We start from the raw sequence: 16,041 nt of genomic DNA on the forward strand, positions 1-16,041 counted from the left end.
AATAGATTTATTATAACTAGTAATATTATTTACTTTAGCTTAATAAAGTATAAGTAAGTTATCTAAAGTATACTAGCCTCTAAGATCTATAGTATAGTTACTAGCGTTAATATTACCTATATACTTAATATAACTATTATAATAATTACTAACTACCTTAAGCTACTATATATACTAATAATCCTTTATACTAACTTATATTTACTTTATAAGTGCCTTATTAAGCTTAAGACTATAAAAAAAAAAGCTTATAATTAATATTATAGCCCTTTAGTAGTTATATAAGTAATATAAGGTCTATAAGGTATAATAAATATAAGGTAATAATAATCTTACTAATAAATTTACTAAATTATTACCTAATAAGGCGCTAGAATAACTAGTTAGAAATAAGATAGTTTAGATTAGTATAAAGGGATAAGTTTCTTAAGCTATATAATAGATTACATAAATAAAAAGTATTAAATACTTTTAGGCTTTTAATTTTTATTACGTTTTTAAGCTTTTTAGCTACTAGGCAGTATCTAGGCTATTTATAGCGATTTTCTTTTACTTTAGAAAGTTACTAGTGTTAGGATATTTAGCTAATAGTAGAGCTAATCTATAGTCACGTAATCTATAATCACGTGACTTACCTTAGCGGCTTACTTACACCACCACAAATATCTGCAGTAACAACTTCTTCTTCTTTTTCTAATCATCCATCTTAACAAGCAACTAGTAGTCAATCAAACTATTACTGCTTTACGATCGCGATCCCTGTAATACCAACAGACACCTAAGAATCACAGGTTTAAGAGTGAGCCTACTCCAGCTGAAAGTGACTGGAAAGCTCGTCGCACAGAGCAAAACAGAATAGCACAATTAAATAGCCGTCAGTATACCAATCGCCAACGGAAGTCGCTCGTGATTATATCTTCAGACTGATGAGCTCTCACAGGGCGGAGACGGGCAATGTACAAAGCGAAGGGAACACAGAGCGTAGTTGGTGTGGAACGGAATGACAAAAGCTGCTCGCCAAATTGGCCACATCACGGCACCGTTGAAGGCCTTCACTTACTTGAATCGGCGCATAATACTCAACACCAAACAGAAGCAGCAAATGTTGCACAAGAGTTGCAAGACACATAAGCGATATTTTCTACAACGAGAGGCTCTGAAAGCTGTTTGAGTCTCTGCTTGTCGCCTTCTTCGAAAGACTACTTATTAGATTCTCTGGACCTCCCCGATCTCACCATTCTGGACTTGATTGATGAACCTGGCACACACAGCACAGGTTTTGATCCAATACTCTTGTCTCTTGGATCCCCTGTTGGTATTCTTTCTGGAGAATGCATGAGAGACCGCATCTGCGATAACGAAAAGGTGTGCATAGTTGCCCGAGTGAGATCTCGCCATTGGTCTAATTTGCTTTGCAATTGGACCCTCACAGATACACAAAGCTCCATCAAGTCTGAAAAATAAACTATCCTCATCAGAAGTACTGGGTAAAGCACCTCTGCATATTGCAGAACTTGGGCACGTCGACATAATCGAAATTCTGTTGGACAGCGAAGCACACATCGATGCTATGGACGGCGACGGACGGACTCCTCTACAGTATGGAGCGGAAAGGGGATACAAAGCAACAGTAGTGAAACTATTGAGGGCCGGCGCCGATTTGAATCACGTTGATACAAATGGGATGACGGCTCCTCACATCGCTATCGGTGCTGGTCGTGGTAGTATCGTCAAGCTTCTGATTGAGAATGGCGCAAACCCAAACAGGGGTGTCATGCTTCCACTGTCGACAGGGACAAAGGAACTGAGTCATGTTCGACTCTTGTCTGCGATTACTATGACCTGATTCCAACTTAATAATCCATGGCTTGAGCAATGATCAATATATCGGGACTTTCACGCCATCTTGCACGCGTCACATTGCACAGAAAAAGCTCTTGACGGTCTTGTTTTAATACTTTATGCAACAGAATCTTGGGATAACTTGATGTGTCTTTGTTTAAATCAAATTTCTTATCAAATTGTCTGCCATCACTGATACCCGTTGTGGCTGCAATTGTCCAGAACGTGTACTCGGCTGAACAGTGAAGAGGAAACTGTGGTACCATCGACCATTGTCTCTTAGAGAGTGACGGTGTTTCAGGATCTGTTAAGAAACGCAGCTATATGAGACTGTATTCGGATTTGTCTTTCCTGTTCATGCAACACGACCGCTTATCAGACTCTAACGTCGTCAGTTAACAAGATAATTATCAGTAAATTCATAACCGATATAAATGCTTCTAAACTTAGAAACTCATTGCTATCCTATATGCCGCGATCTAAAAAAGATGAGAGCTAATTAGTGCTTGTGGCAGAGAGAACATTCACAGAGACAGAGCCGTCAACTTGACATAGCAGTCATGTGGCTCCCTGGTCAGCTTATCGTAGGCCCCATTGGTGTTAAGCTCATAGGGCAACTCCTCGAGCTGAAAACTCCACAAGACCAGTACTACCATCATGCGAAACTGCACGTATGCCAACTTCCGTCCATAACAGCTCCGGGGACCCATGCTGAATATCATATTTCGCCCGCGCGTCGCGTCAAACACGTCCCTACCGTGATCGTCTTTGACCAGCCACCGTTCGGGCGCGTACAACGCCGGGTCCAGCCCGGATTCGTCACCGGTGCAACCAGAGCCGACGGGGCCTTTGTTTGTTGCCGCCGTTCTGGCACCCGGGGTGCGCAAGACTTCGTCAACGGGAAACCCTGGCTGCGTGTATCCGGCCTGATTCCAGACTTGAAAGACGACAGTATCCCTGGGGATACGACAGCCCAAAATCTGCGTGTCTTGCGTCGTACTTCGGACGCACATAGGCGCTGTCAGAGACGTGCGGTAGAGCTCCTCGATGCTAGCCTCCAAGTAAGGACATCGCATCTTCATGATCTCTTGTGACGTAGGTACGCGCTTCTCAGACACTGCTTCTGGAAAAACCTCTCGCAGACTGGAGCGCAGTTTGGCCTGTTGTGGCTGGTGTCGTGCCAACGTCTTCACGGCCCACTGGCTGGAGTTGGACGTCGACTCATGCCCGCCCAGACTGAAGCCGTATAACTATTTGATACAGACAGTAGATGTTAGTGTTGATACTAGAACGGAAAAGGTGTCCATTATGTAAGTGGTTTGGACATTACCTCATCATAGAACAGACGCGTATGAAACGCCGCGGAACGCTGCTCCTTTGCGGCCCTACTGCTCTCTCTGCGCACCATTTCATCTAAAGCACATCGCACTGCGTGCTCCTCGGGCGAAGACTGAACTCGTGCGGTGGAAAGGTCAATCTGACGCTTAATCAAGTCCTCCTTGACTTGGATCGCCGTCTTCATGGCTGGCTGCTGGCGCAGAAACCAGTGTGCAAGCAGCGGAAACGGGGACTTCATTGCGGTTTCGACACTGTCTGCAAGCTTGAAAAAAACTTCGATGACGGGGCTGGTTGGTGCATGTGGGAAATTAACCGGCTTTAGGATGCCTGCAACTTCGTCATCGTCGTGGTCGTCGTTACCAGATGGCAATGATGATATAGAAGACAGGAAGTCGACGTTTGGTTGCGTTGCACTGAGACTTTCCAGGCCGGGACCGAAGGTGAAGCCGAGAACGGCGTCCAATTGACAATGACTGATGTCTTTCATGGCACAGAATGGGTGGCCTCGGGCCAACCGTGCCTTCTCGTGCCATAAATCCACCATGCGCATAGTGCTCTCGTGAAGAAGAGGGGCTGCAACCTTGTTGAGAAAGTTGGGAGTTAGGATACCCTCAATCAATCGTCGGCGGTTCTTGTATTCATCGTTTGTCTGCCACCTGCTGTGGTGTTCCGGGATGACGCCACCCAAAACGTCGGCAGTGAATGCTGACCTGTCGAATTCTTTGCTTCGGCGAACCAAGATGTCTTGTGTCTCGTGGAAATCCGAAATAATGACCCAGGGCTTGCTGAATGGTCTGCCGAAGACTTGTACGATGGGCGAACGATGTTTAATGTTCTGCGCCCCAAGCCAGTCATACATCTCTCCCGTCTTCTGGGCATGGCCTATCATCTCAGGCATATCACCTAGGATCGATTTTGCTGCAGCCTCATTGTAAGGGATACCGGGCAGAGGCCGGGGTAGCAATGCTCGGTAAACAAGGCACAGAACTAGAATGAAGAAGCCGAAGACCACGATGGCCGCCCTGGTTGCCATGAGCTCGAAAATGGACCTAAAGCTTTCCATGGCGACTGGATAATGGTTTTTGCTGTTGATCCGAGTGATGAGAACGCGCGAAGTGTGTTATTGACACCAAATCAAACATCAGCCTTCAATTAGAGATATTTGAGCTCATGAATTTCAACAGAAGAGAACAGAATCACATAAATGACCATTCCTCTGTCGCTACGGCACCCCTGTCGGATAAAATGTAACAAAAGTCAGGAGGTCATTCGTTTCATTACCTTTATGGGCAATAAATGTGTAACATGTATCTCATGATCCTAGATGATGCTTCTTTAGGAAGCTCTTTACCCGAGTTACTGTTCAGTCTTGCTGATGCCTATCAAGTCTTCTCTATCCAAGTGCGAGGAAATTGGACATCCGGGCGGTGCCCCATTTGTGTCCGTTCGGGTTGTCCCTGTTGTTCAATGTTTAAGTAGAATTCTGTCGCTGCGTCGAAAAACGTTCCGTCTTTCATCCAGACGACTGCCGAAACGAGCGTCACAGGTAGTGAAGTGATCAAATCAAGTTCGCGACTTCGGTGAAGTTCGCGACTCCGGGGAACTTCCTATTGCAGCTCACTCTTGATGAAACCTTTTCCAAAGCTTAAAAAGCTTCGAACTTTTGAGTCTCGGCGTCGCTCAAACAGGTTTCAACAGACCATTACGTATAACCATCCGATTGTTGAGATTCGACTTGGCTAGTCTTATCTCTATCCTATTATTCCAAAGAAAGTCACTCCCGGCTTTGTTGTCTTTTGCTCATTATGTAAAAATCGTTGCGCGCCTGCATGAATAATATGAGTAGTGTGATCGTTACAGTATGAGAAAGTGAGAAATTTGTTATGTTGATGTTTAAGGTGGCATGAGCGTGGTGTCAGAGTACCTTTCTCCAAAGGCTTTTGCGTGCAACCGGCTTGTCTTGTCGCCAGCTTACAGCCCCAGCTTAAGTCAGTTACACCGAGTTTTGTCGTAACCACGTGCTTTTGACTTATGTCAGACATTTGAGTTTCGGCACAGTCCCGGTCTGTGGGTTCATACCGGACTCTCCGGTTAAATATACCTATCACACGTAGAGTCCGTACTCGATCGTTGGAATTTGTAGTAGTGGATAGCAAACTTCAAACTATGGTAGAGAAATCAGTCCATTTATGCAGCCAAGCTTGAAGATCAGTTGAACTGCATAGTCGGCTGTGCGTTGAAACATTTTCGGCTATTTTGCGCACACTGGATTTCTTCCTGGCCATTGATACTTCAGTCAATAAATCAGTCGCACCCTTTAGCAGACTTCACAGTTTAAGGATAGTCATGCCTTTACTTCTTATTCATCTGTGATGACAAAAGCGGATCCGTAATTGCCACTGCGCAATTACGGCTTATATCACAACCCCCCCCCCCAGGTTTTCAACACTACTTTGTCAGAAGGCTAGTAATATAGAACACACGCTTAATAACTCTCTAATCAGGTACATCTCTCCAAAGTATAGGTGGTGGCTTCAACCGCCCCAAACAGGGTAGCAGTTAACAGGCAGACACTATAGATCAAATTTAGCATCTTAGACCAGGTGTCTCTAAGTACTAACCTATATCCTCTTAAGTAACTAGCCTACCTCCTATCTATTTTTATACTACTAACTTTAAGTCCTTAACTTTAAGTTAATAAGAAAAACTTTTCTAATAGTATATATAAATACTATTTAAGCTACTTTTTAAATAAGTAGTATTTTTAAAAGTAGATTTTTTTTAAAAAGTTAATTTATAATATTATTTTCTAGATCTATCTTAAGCTAATAGAGATATCTTTATTTTTTTTAGGTTTATTTTTTAGTAAAAAGGTAAGCTAGTCTGTGCTAGGGTCTATGCACGCTAAGCAAGAGACTTTAAGAGGTACTTTAATGACTTAAGTGCTGCCCCAGTTTTGACCCTTAGCGTGTCTGCCTGGTAACCGCTACCCCAAACAGTGCTTGAGCCTGGGCCCTCAGGATTGCGGGGGTCTCTAATATAGCACATGCGTATGCCGTTAAGGCACACAGAGGTCCAGGGTAGAGCGGGTTCATAACTGTGATGACAAAAGCGGATCCGTAATTGCCACTGCGTACTTACGGCTTATATCACAACATCATCTTTTCAACGTTCACTCAATTTAATTTTGGAACATCGGCTCATTTGAAAAGGATATATCTAAACTCGCTAGCGGCAGTTCTACCAGGCCTAACTAAGAGTTATTAGTCTAACAGGTGACGCTGTTTCATGGCTGCAGGTCCAACAAGCTTGCCGTTGACGTCTCGCTCGTTGCCTGCTGAGAAGGTCATCGTGTTGTAGTACATGGTGATGTAGGGTCCGTTCTTGTTGTACGACAAGCCGACATAAGAATGCCGTCCAATTGTTGTGGAAAAATCCTGATTCGGGCTTCAAAGATTCGAAGCAGAGTTAGCTTTATGCGCATGCGGCGAGTGATACGATGACTGAAATGGAAGACCCACAAAGCTTTTTGAACAGCAGCCACATACGTGTCGGCCATATGAATAAGCCCCCAAGCACGGAAGAAATTACTGAGTGATTGGGCAACCCGCAAGTCCGTGCCGCCATAATGGCGCACAGGGATATACACTTTCGGCACTGGAGCAGGGCTGTTATGCTTCATCTCCATATTGAAGATGATTCCTGCCGTGCGGTGTGTACTGTGAGGTAGATCCTCCTCTGGAGCTGTCGTTCCCAGAACGTGTAGATAAAAAGAGCGGATCAGACCCAAGCCGTGGTCTATCTCGGGACCCTTGAGCGCACCCCCGAGTGAGTACACCTCCTCCACCCGCGCCAGGCAGGTTTCCTTCGTTCGGAGGTACAGCTTGAAGCGGGATTCTACTGGGCGCACGGCGTCAAATGCAATAAGTTCCAGCCGCAAGATGGATTCGTTGTTGCGCTGCTTCTTGTAGCGGTACACGAACTCCCGGACGTAGTTGAAAGCAGGCTCCAGGTTTACCGGCAGTTGCGCAACAACATCAGTGATGATTTCCCCAGCATGATTATTCGCTAAAAGAGAGATTGGGATAGGGTAGAAGTAGACTTTCGGAGCCGGCTGTTCGTCATCTAGATCGAATGAGATGGTATTGGTTGTCATGTGTTCATTGGGCGCCATTTTGGACACAATCTCGTTCGCGTGCTTGGCTTCAACGTGGAGGTGCTTCTTGAAGAACTCCCAGAGCTCCCCGTCGACAGGGCCACGGCCTTGACGTAACAGGCGCGACATGACCACCTCAGATTCGTCCTGATTGAAAGGGTCTTTGGCTGTCCCGGCGTATGGACCGATGGGCTCGGAGCCTACCCGAATCTTGGATCGTTTAGGCCCGATATTCCAGCTGAGCTCAGCAGGTGAGAAATCGTCAGAACAAAAGCTGTCGAAATGCGGGATTCTAGCCCCCGACTTGGTAGTGATGGGAGGGGGTCCTAGAGACGAGAAAACATGCTGTTTGGTGAACTCTAGATAATGTTCCTGCTCCTTAAGAGAGTAGCCGGCACTCTGCATGAGGGAAAGAAGAGAGTGCGAGATCTCATCTTGCCAGAATTGCAACTCCTCTTGACGTTCGGGCTCCGGGCCGCTCGTTGACATGACCATTTTGAAGACGTATTGAGTTGAGGTAGAACGTGAAAACTCAGAATATACACTCAAAGATAAATCATGCAATGATTTTGGTAAATATTATTGGTATGCTTGGAAACATAACAACATTGCGAATAGTTGGGGTCATATAGCAGGGATTTTGACACAAATGCCTAGGGCGATATTAAATGTTTTATAACTAGGACAAGGCTACGGAGCATAGGAGACCGTCCCGAAATCCCATTTATAAGTGGCTACGCGTTTCTCACGCTAACTTTAACATGTCCGGAGGAGTGCTTTAGAATCTGGGCCTTTTCTTGTCCTGAGAGATCTTGTTTGGTCGCAGGTCTGGCATAGAATACCAGACCAGGAGCGGAACTTTAAGATCTTGAGCTCGGTTAGAAACCGAAGCTCGATGACAAGGTTCCTATCGGACGATTGCATGTAATGTGAAAGACGTATCTTATGAACTCGCCTAGAAGTCCATTTTTGTCGGATCCCCAAAGCGGCGACGTATTCGGTTTTGACTTTCGCCATCGGTAACCTGTTCAGAAAACAAACCCGAGAGTCCGGTAAAGCCAGAGTAGTAAGTTCATCGGCAATCGTTTAAGGTCCGGAGTCTCTGCAACACTTCGCTTACTTCGGAATGAAGCTCGGGTAAAGTTTGCTTTAAAGGTCTCTAGTCCGGTCTCCTGGCATAACATCTCCAAAACTATCTCCAGAAGCAGTCAGGCCAGGCATCTGATAGGGCTGATGATCTGATAGGCCACGCACCAAGGAAGCGTATTCTTTGGTCATATAATCATCACGTGGAAACATACATAATTGTGTGGTAAGGAAAGTATCAATTACTTATTCTTTCTCTTTCGCTCCAGCCGCGATACTTTCTACAACTGCATCCTTGATTCAACACAGGTCTTCCGAACATGGACACCAGCACTATCTCTTTGCACTTACATTTGCCGCCACAACTGGTAAAACTGCTTAGCAGCACCCCAGCTCTCTCCGTCGCCATACTATTAGCCTTCGTCTTATCATTCGTTCTCAATCGAGCCATTGAAGACCGCTCCATTCCCAAAATCACAAGTTCAAAGTCCTGGCTTGCGGCCAGGCAAGACTTCAATGCTCATGGAGTCAAGATTATTGAAAAAGGATTCCATGAGGTCAAAAGTGGCGTGTTCCGGGTGACGGCCCTAGACGGTAATTAAGTATCCTCCAAGACATCTAAAAAAAAAACTCGAATACATACAATAGACGACATGCTGACGGCTGCAGGCTCTGATCTAGTCCTTATTTCGCCTGAACATTGGTTGGCGATTTGTAAGAAGAAAGACGAAGAGGTCGCGCCCGCACGTAAAGAGGTTTGTACCTAGTGCAAAACTTTTTGAGGATAAGCACAGCTAACGAGGCTAAGTTTTTCCTCTGTGACTTGCACGGCGCACCATTCGAAGAGCCTTTTCTTTACCGATACCTCGGCACACGCATGCCGGGATTTGGTATGTGTTTCTACAATATCTCGATGCCAGTTTTCAAGACTAACATCTGAGAAAGACCGCTATCTTGATGTCATATCCAAGGCACTGGACGAAGGTTTATACAGCATCCTAGATCAAGGGGTTGATTATTCCGCAGACAGTAAGTTTTGAATTCCATGAATCTACCCCCCCCGTACTTCCTACCCATCAATCCCGAGAACTTTACTGATGTAGTTCACACATGATAGAATGCAAGCGTGTTATCATGCAGCCCCAGATTCTACACGTCTATTCTCACGTAATATGGCGTGTAATAATGGGTAAAGGCTTCAGACCAGAAGTTGTGGACATATTCGAGCAGTACTCCGCTACACTGATACCCGTAATGAAGAGGCTCAAAGCACAAAGACCCATCATGGCTCGCATCACTGCCGCCTTTTCAAATGAAGTGCGTCACGTCAACGCACAGTTGGAGCAAGCAACCGCGTTCTTTACACCAATATTTGAGCAATACGTTCAAGCGTTCGAACAAGGATCACCAAATAGTGAGGTGGATAACGAGTGGTTTACAGAGCTTGTTAACATGGCACCGGCTGAGAAGCGCCGTGATTACAAGTTCCTCACTAACATTTTGATTGGTTTCGCCTTCACCTTTGTGTTCTCGCCCGGGCCCTCAACTACGCAGGTTGTCTACGAGTTTGCATTCCGTCCTGATTATGTTGATCAGGTGCTCGAGGAGGCACACAAAGTCTTGGGGGAGCAATCGGAACATTGGATATTCACGCGGGACAGCCTTCGCAGGCTTTCACTGTTGGACAGTTTCTGCAAAGAGACTCACAAACATCATCCAACAGCTGCCTGTACGTTCCGGCCCTGGCCCATCATTGCAACCTCTACTAACCAGACCCGGGCTTCCCCGGCGAGCAGCAAACCTGATGAAGAAGATCCACAAGACTCAAACGCTGCCTAACGGGGTCGTCCTTCCCGCAGGCACCATCTTTGAGGTGGTCATGACGGCGGCCCACTTGTCGAACCCAAACCTAGAGAACCCGGCCGAGTGGAATGGACGTCGCTATCACGACCTGCGGCAAAAGATGTCTTCAACAACAATAGGCTCCAATAAATACGACTGGGGCAGCGCGACAAGGGATGATGTCAACTTTGGCTACGCTTCGCACATGTGTCCTGGCCGATGGGCTGGCTGTTCTATTGCTAAGATGTTCCTCATCAAGCTACTGGCCAGCTACCAAATTCGCCCAGAAGATGGCGTGACCGAGAGATATGAAGACCTCCACTCTGGCCAATACGTACGTGAAACATTCCAAAGACTTCTTGCTCTTCCTCCAAGTTATTCTCCTGCACCAATCGCATTGAAATATCTAGACTGACCATGGAGACTTGCAGATCTTGCCAAATCCAACCAAACATATTCTTATTCGGCCGAGACACTAGCTGTTGAGTGCAGCTAATTTATTTCTGCATTGAGGCGGCAGACCTTTATTGCATGACTACTTGATGATCCTCGTATTAGCAACATGAAAACATCTGCGCACACGTATATGGGAACAATAACAGTATGAGTATTATGTAAACGTAGCATTGGTGACCATCCCATCTCGTGTTGAAAAGTTTTATGTACTTGGCATTTCTGATACCGCAATGAACTATTATCAGTTTCGTATTTAGATCAATGATAATGAAAGAATCAGTCGAAGTCATTGAAGGTTTCAGTAGTCTTAATATTTCAATCACAGCCAGTTGCAATTTTTGGCGAGTCGGCAAGATGAACCAAAGAAATCGTTTTCTAAGAACGGGTTGTCGATCCTGACACCGAGCTGTAACTTTCCCCTGTTTCACCAAAAGCCGGAGGTGTAATGCTGAAAATCCGGACAAATTTGACTTTCACTTTTGCGGCCGACGCTTGTAAATGCAAGAAAATGTATATTGACTTAGCTGAAGGAACAAGAAGGGGACTGGAAACTTGGCATCTAAAGAGGGGCCTTATAAAATTCCCCATGCAGCAACGTGCTATAGGATTTCATTACTGTATCTCTTGTGCTATGCGAATTTGATATATTAAATATAAATCAAAAGTTAGGCACACCCTATAGAATATCCCTACTTAGCTTACCTTTACGCTCTATAATTTAAAGTCTAGATAGAAAAGGTTCTAATAGCTATTACTAATAAAAAGTAAATAAACTATAAAAAGTATAAAATTACTATAGAAGATTTAATAAGAAATAGCTTTTATACTATTACTTATAAAAACCTATATAAATAAGTATTACCTAGCCTAACTATAAAAAGTAGTAATATCTTTATATTTAATAACTACTATTTAGTATTAACTTTTAAAGGTATTATACTTAACACTAGTGTAGCTAAAGTATTTATAGCTAGCTAATAGTAGTACCTTACCCTTAAAAAACACCTTAGTAAGGGGATTTTACTAGATACTACCTATACTAGTAAAGTAATAATTTACTTTAGTAGTAAAGATTACTATAAATCCCTTAGTATAATCTATATACTTATACTAATTAGTAAACTTACTTTTTATATAATAATAAGTAATACCTTATTTCTTTTTTACTTATAAGATATAGATTACTATAGTATAAAATTTAATAACCTTACTAATTAGCTTATTAAAAATAAGATTATTATACTTATTACTTAAAATTAAGGCTATATATAAATACTTTAGATTTACTTAAAAGTACTATTATAAAGTAGTAGTTAATAAATAGTAAATTACACTAGATTTACTACTAATTTAGCTACTTATTAGTAAATTACCTTTATAAGCTACTTAAATAAGTAAGTAAATTAACCTCTCTTATTATACTTAAAAAGATTAATAAGTATTACTACTACTACTAACTTAATATAAAGGTGTCTAGCTACTTTAAATTTACACTATATAATAACTATAAATTTAACTATAATATTATTATTAATATAATATACCTAGATAGTGATAAGCCTATACTTTATATAGTTAACTTAGCTACTATATTTAATAAGATTCTTATATTTAGTTACTATAAAGAATAAGAAATAATAAGTAGATTAGTAGGTTAACTAGATAGATAGGTAAATAGATAGGTAGAAAGATAGGTGTAGTTTTATTATACTTAGAAGGTATAGAGAGCTAAAATCCCTTAAGGGAATCTATCTCTATATATAATTAACTAACTTCTATATTTCTACTAATATATATATTAACCTTTATATTATATTATACTATTATACTATTATATAGATTTAAAACCTTATATTATTACAGCTTGTTTAGAGCTAGTTACAGCCTGTTACACTACTTATTACAGCTTGTTATAGTATAATACAGTCTGTTTAATATCTAGTTTTATTTAAGTAGATATTTCTATTTTTAGTACCCTAGAGTAAATCTAGTTACTATTTATATATATCTACTTTTTATACTTCTTAGAGATAGAGTATGTTATACTTTAGGTGCTAGAAAATAAGATATAAAATTTAATACCTTTCTCTATCTATATTAGAGGCCTATTTTCCTTTAAATATATAGAGGATTTCCTTAGCTAATACTTTACTAATTAGCGTAATAATTCTCTAATAATAGTAAGGTAATTATCTAGTAATTCCTAAATAATTATTAGCCTTTTAGTAAGGAATTATTAGCTAATTATCTACCTTTTAGTTAGTAAATAGCTAGTATAATTTATAGCTATTAGCCTAACTAAGTAATAGTAAATTAGCTAAGGAATAGTTATTCTATTATATAATAATTACCTATATATAAGTTACTTTTTACCTTAAAATATATAATAATTTATAAGTAATAAAAATAAAATAGTAGTAGATAATAGTGTAAAGGTACATGGCTAAGTGCCTTGACTGGGAAGGGTATAGAAGGTAGGTCTATTCTGTTAACTAGACTTTTTGCTGGAGAGCCTAAGATTTTCCCCCTCTAGCCTGGACTAAATGGCGAATAGTTGCTGACGTACTGCTGAGGTTCTACTGTGGTTTCTACGCGACCCTTGTCTTAACACCCTTATAATTATCCCCCTTCCTAGGGCCTTGGTCCCTAAGGCCTTCTAAGGCTCTGTTGTTTGTGGCGTTCTGTTATAGCTGTGCACCTTACGTTCTCTAGTGGTCCTACTCTAGCGACCTGTTACTAACTAATTATTAACCTAGCTAGTTAGGGCCTCCCTTTAGTATTATAAATGCCTTTATGCTTAGTATTATTTTACTAAGTAGTTACTTTTATTATCTTATTTTCTTTTACTAAAGTCTTTTTTATATTATTATTACTATTTACTAGTTTTTTTTAGACCTATTTTTTAAGTATAAAAAATTCTTTTTTTATATTATAGCTTTATTATTATTATAATTATTCCTTTATATATACCTTACTTTTATCTGCCTTACTTTATTATTTTTTTTCTTTTTTACCTTAGTAACTATTTATTATATAGTTATATAAGTACTTTTTTTCTCCTTAAGTATAAATACCTCTTAGGTTCCCTTTATATAAGAACTTTTTTTTTATTACTTTTCTTTTTTATTATAGTTTTACTAAGCGTTTATTATTTTTTTTTTTTTATATTTTTTACTTTTTTTTTTTTTTCTCTCTTATTTAAACTCTTATTACTAAGTCTTTACTACCTTCTTACTAATTTTTTTTTTTATTTTAAGAAGTTCTTTACTTTTTTCTTAGTATTCTTTTTTTCTTTTTATCCTTATAGTAAACGTTTTATAATTATAAGCGTTATTATTTATATTATAAATATCTTTAAGCTTCTTTATAATAAGGAGGAGGGCTTTAATAGCCTTAAGGGTAGTATGCTTTATATTAATTACTTTAGATAGCTTTATTATAATATTAGTTACCTTTTTTATTACTAGGGGGCTTATATTACTAAGTATATAACTTATACTATTAATAAGAAGAAATATTTTATAGTATATTCTTATTAACTTTTTACTATTTTTTTACTATTATTAACACTTTCTTAGGTTCTTAATAAGCTTTAGGGAGTAGCCTAAGAGACCTAGAATTACTTTATATATTTACGCTTAGTTATTACTAACTATAAGCTAACTAACCTCTAACGTTAGCGTATCTAGGATACTATTTTATATATCTTCTTCTTCTAGGTTTATATTACTAATTATATTACTAACCTTTTAATAGGCGTTAGCCTTATAAACTTAAGCTATATTACTATCTAAAAGCTTACTTTAAACTATAAGTATCTTAGTCTTCTAATTAAGCTTTAGGTAAATTACTATATTTTTATACTACCTTTACTAACTAACTTTTTTATTTAGGTAGGTCTTATTTATACTAAAAAGGTTATTAGCTGCCTTAGCTAGCTCTAGCCTGCTTATATTTATAATAACAGCTATATAAGGGCTTTATAAAAGAATATTAAGTTCCTTAATAAGTGCTAAGATAAAAAACATAATAATATTACCTATAAGGGTGTCCTTAACTACTTCTTTAAGTAGCTAGAGTTTTATAATACTATTAGTAACTATATTAATAATCTTATCCCTACTTATACTATAGCTATTATAGGTTTTATACCTATTACTTATAGTAATAAGACCTATACTCTTTAGACTAAGTGTAAGTTAGCTAGAGCTACTAAGTCTTTATTAAAGTGTTACTATACTCTTAAGCTTAAGCCTACTATTATAGTTCTTTTTTCTAATAAGGGTTTTAATAATAAGGTTAAGGATTAATTAGATAAATATAAGGCTAATAGAGAGGATAAGGTTTTACTAAGTGCTTATACTATAAACGCTAATCTTTATAAGAAGCACGCCCTTATAGATAAGTAAAAAAAAGATACTACTACTACTAAGGCTATAAAAAAGAAGCGTAATACTAATATATATACTACTAAGGTTACTTATAAAGCTAAAGAGAAGAAGTATAAAGTAGTAATAGCTAAGTAAAAGGCTAATAAAGAGCATAAGGCTGCCCTTACTCCCTATAAGTATTTTTATAGTATTCCTTTTATAGACTATAAGTATATATATACTATTTACTAAAAGCTTAATAAGTAAGAGGATACTTATAAGTATAACTAGACTTATAATAATAAGAAACTAGTTCCTTATATATTACCTACTAACTAAGTGTTTACTACTTAGTATAATAAGGAGAAGAAGGTTATAGCTACTATTATAAAGGAGTATAAATTAGACTAAAAGGATTCTAAGGCCTTATCCTCTAAGGAGGATAATAATCTTACTAGTAATAAAGGTAGTAATAGTAAAGTTAGTAAAAATAAAGGTAATAATAGTAGTAATTAGGTAATAGTTCTATAATAATCTTTTTAGTTTAGCTAGTTTTATTTTATTTTCTTAATTATTACTAACACTAATTATTTTATATACTTTTACTAATTAGTCTTTTATTTTTAGTCTTCTATTATTTTTTTATTAAGATACCTTAAGTAGCCTCCTAACTTATCCTAATAGGAGGGGGTTTTAGAATCTTTTTACTTATAATTAGGTAATCCTTTAGTAACGTTAATATACTACTTATAGTTATTTTACTTCTTATACTTTTTCCTTATATACTTTTTATATATTAATATCTTCTTTCTTACGTTCTAGAGGTGTTTTTCTAGCTCTTACGTGTTATATTTAACTAGCTATCTTACCTACTTAATAAGGTATTACTTATTAATTACTAATCTTTAGCTAGTAATAATCTCTTTTACTTCTTATTTATTATGTTTATCC

At 39.2% G+C, this 16,041-nt stretch overlaps 3 protein-coding genes across 3 annotated transcripts; 1 reads left to right on the forward strand and 2 right to left on the reverse strand.

Annotated features, from left to right (window-relative positions):
* Positions 1 to 2,366: 2,366 nt before the first annotated feature.
* On the reverse strand, positions 2,367 to 4,243 carry GLRG_11852 (cytochrome P450 monooxygenase; the record flags this gene model as incomplete). The annotated part of the gene is made up of 2 exons (XM_008102532.1): positions 2,367 to 3,092; positions 3,173 to 4,243. 2 exons carry the CDS (start codon positions 4,241 to 4,243, stop codon positions 2,367 to 2,369), a joined length of 1,797 nt encoding a protein of 598 aa, XP_008100723.1.
* A 2,200-nt stretch (positions 4,244 to 6,443) lies between these two features.
* GLRG_11853 (aromatic prenyltransferase) lies at positions 6,444 to 7,831 on the reverse strand (the record flags this gene model as incomplete). Its single annotated transcript, XM_008102533.1, has 2 exons — positions 6,444 to 6,627; positions 6,729 to 7,831. 2 exons carry the CDS (start codon positions 7,829 to 7,831, stop codon positions 6,444 to 6,446), a joined length of 1,287 nt encoding a protein of 428 aa, XP_008100724.1.
* A 911-nt stretch (positions 7,832 to 8,742) lies between these two features.
* On the forward strand, positions 8,743 to 10,743 carry GLRG_11854 (cytochrome P450; the record flags this gene model as incomplete). The annotated part of the gene is made up of 7 exons (XM_008102534.1): positions 8,743 to 9,016; positions 9,092 to 9,177; positions 9,231 to 9,312; positions 9,368 to 9,451; positions 9,540 to 10,151; positions 10,219 to 10,598; positions 10,696 to 10,743. 7 exons carry the CDS (start codon positions 8,743 to 8,745, stop codon positions 10,741 to 10,743), a joined length of 1,566 nt encoding a protein of 521 aa, XP_008100725.1.
* Between the last annotated feature and the right edge of the window lie 5,298 nt (positions 10,744 to 16,041).

The sequence above is a fragment of the Colletotrichum graminicola genome (genome assembly GCF_000149035.1).
Source record: "Colletotrichum graminicola M1.001 genomic scaffold supercont1.148, whole genome shotgun sequence".
Classification (NCBI taxonomy): Eukaryota; Fungi; Ascomycota; class Sordariomycetes; order Glomerellales; family Glomerellaceae; genus Colletotrichum; species Colletotrichum graminicola.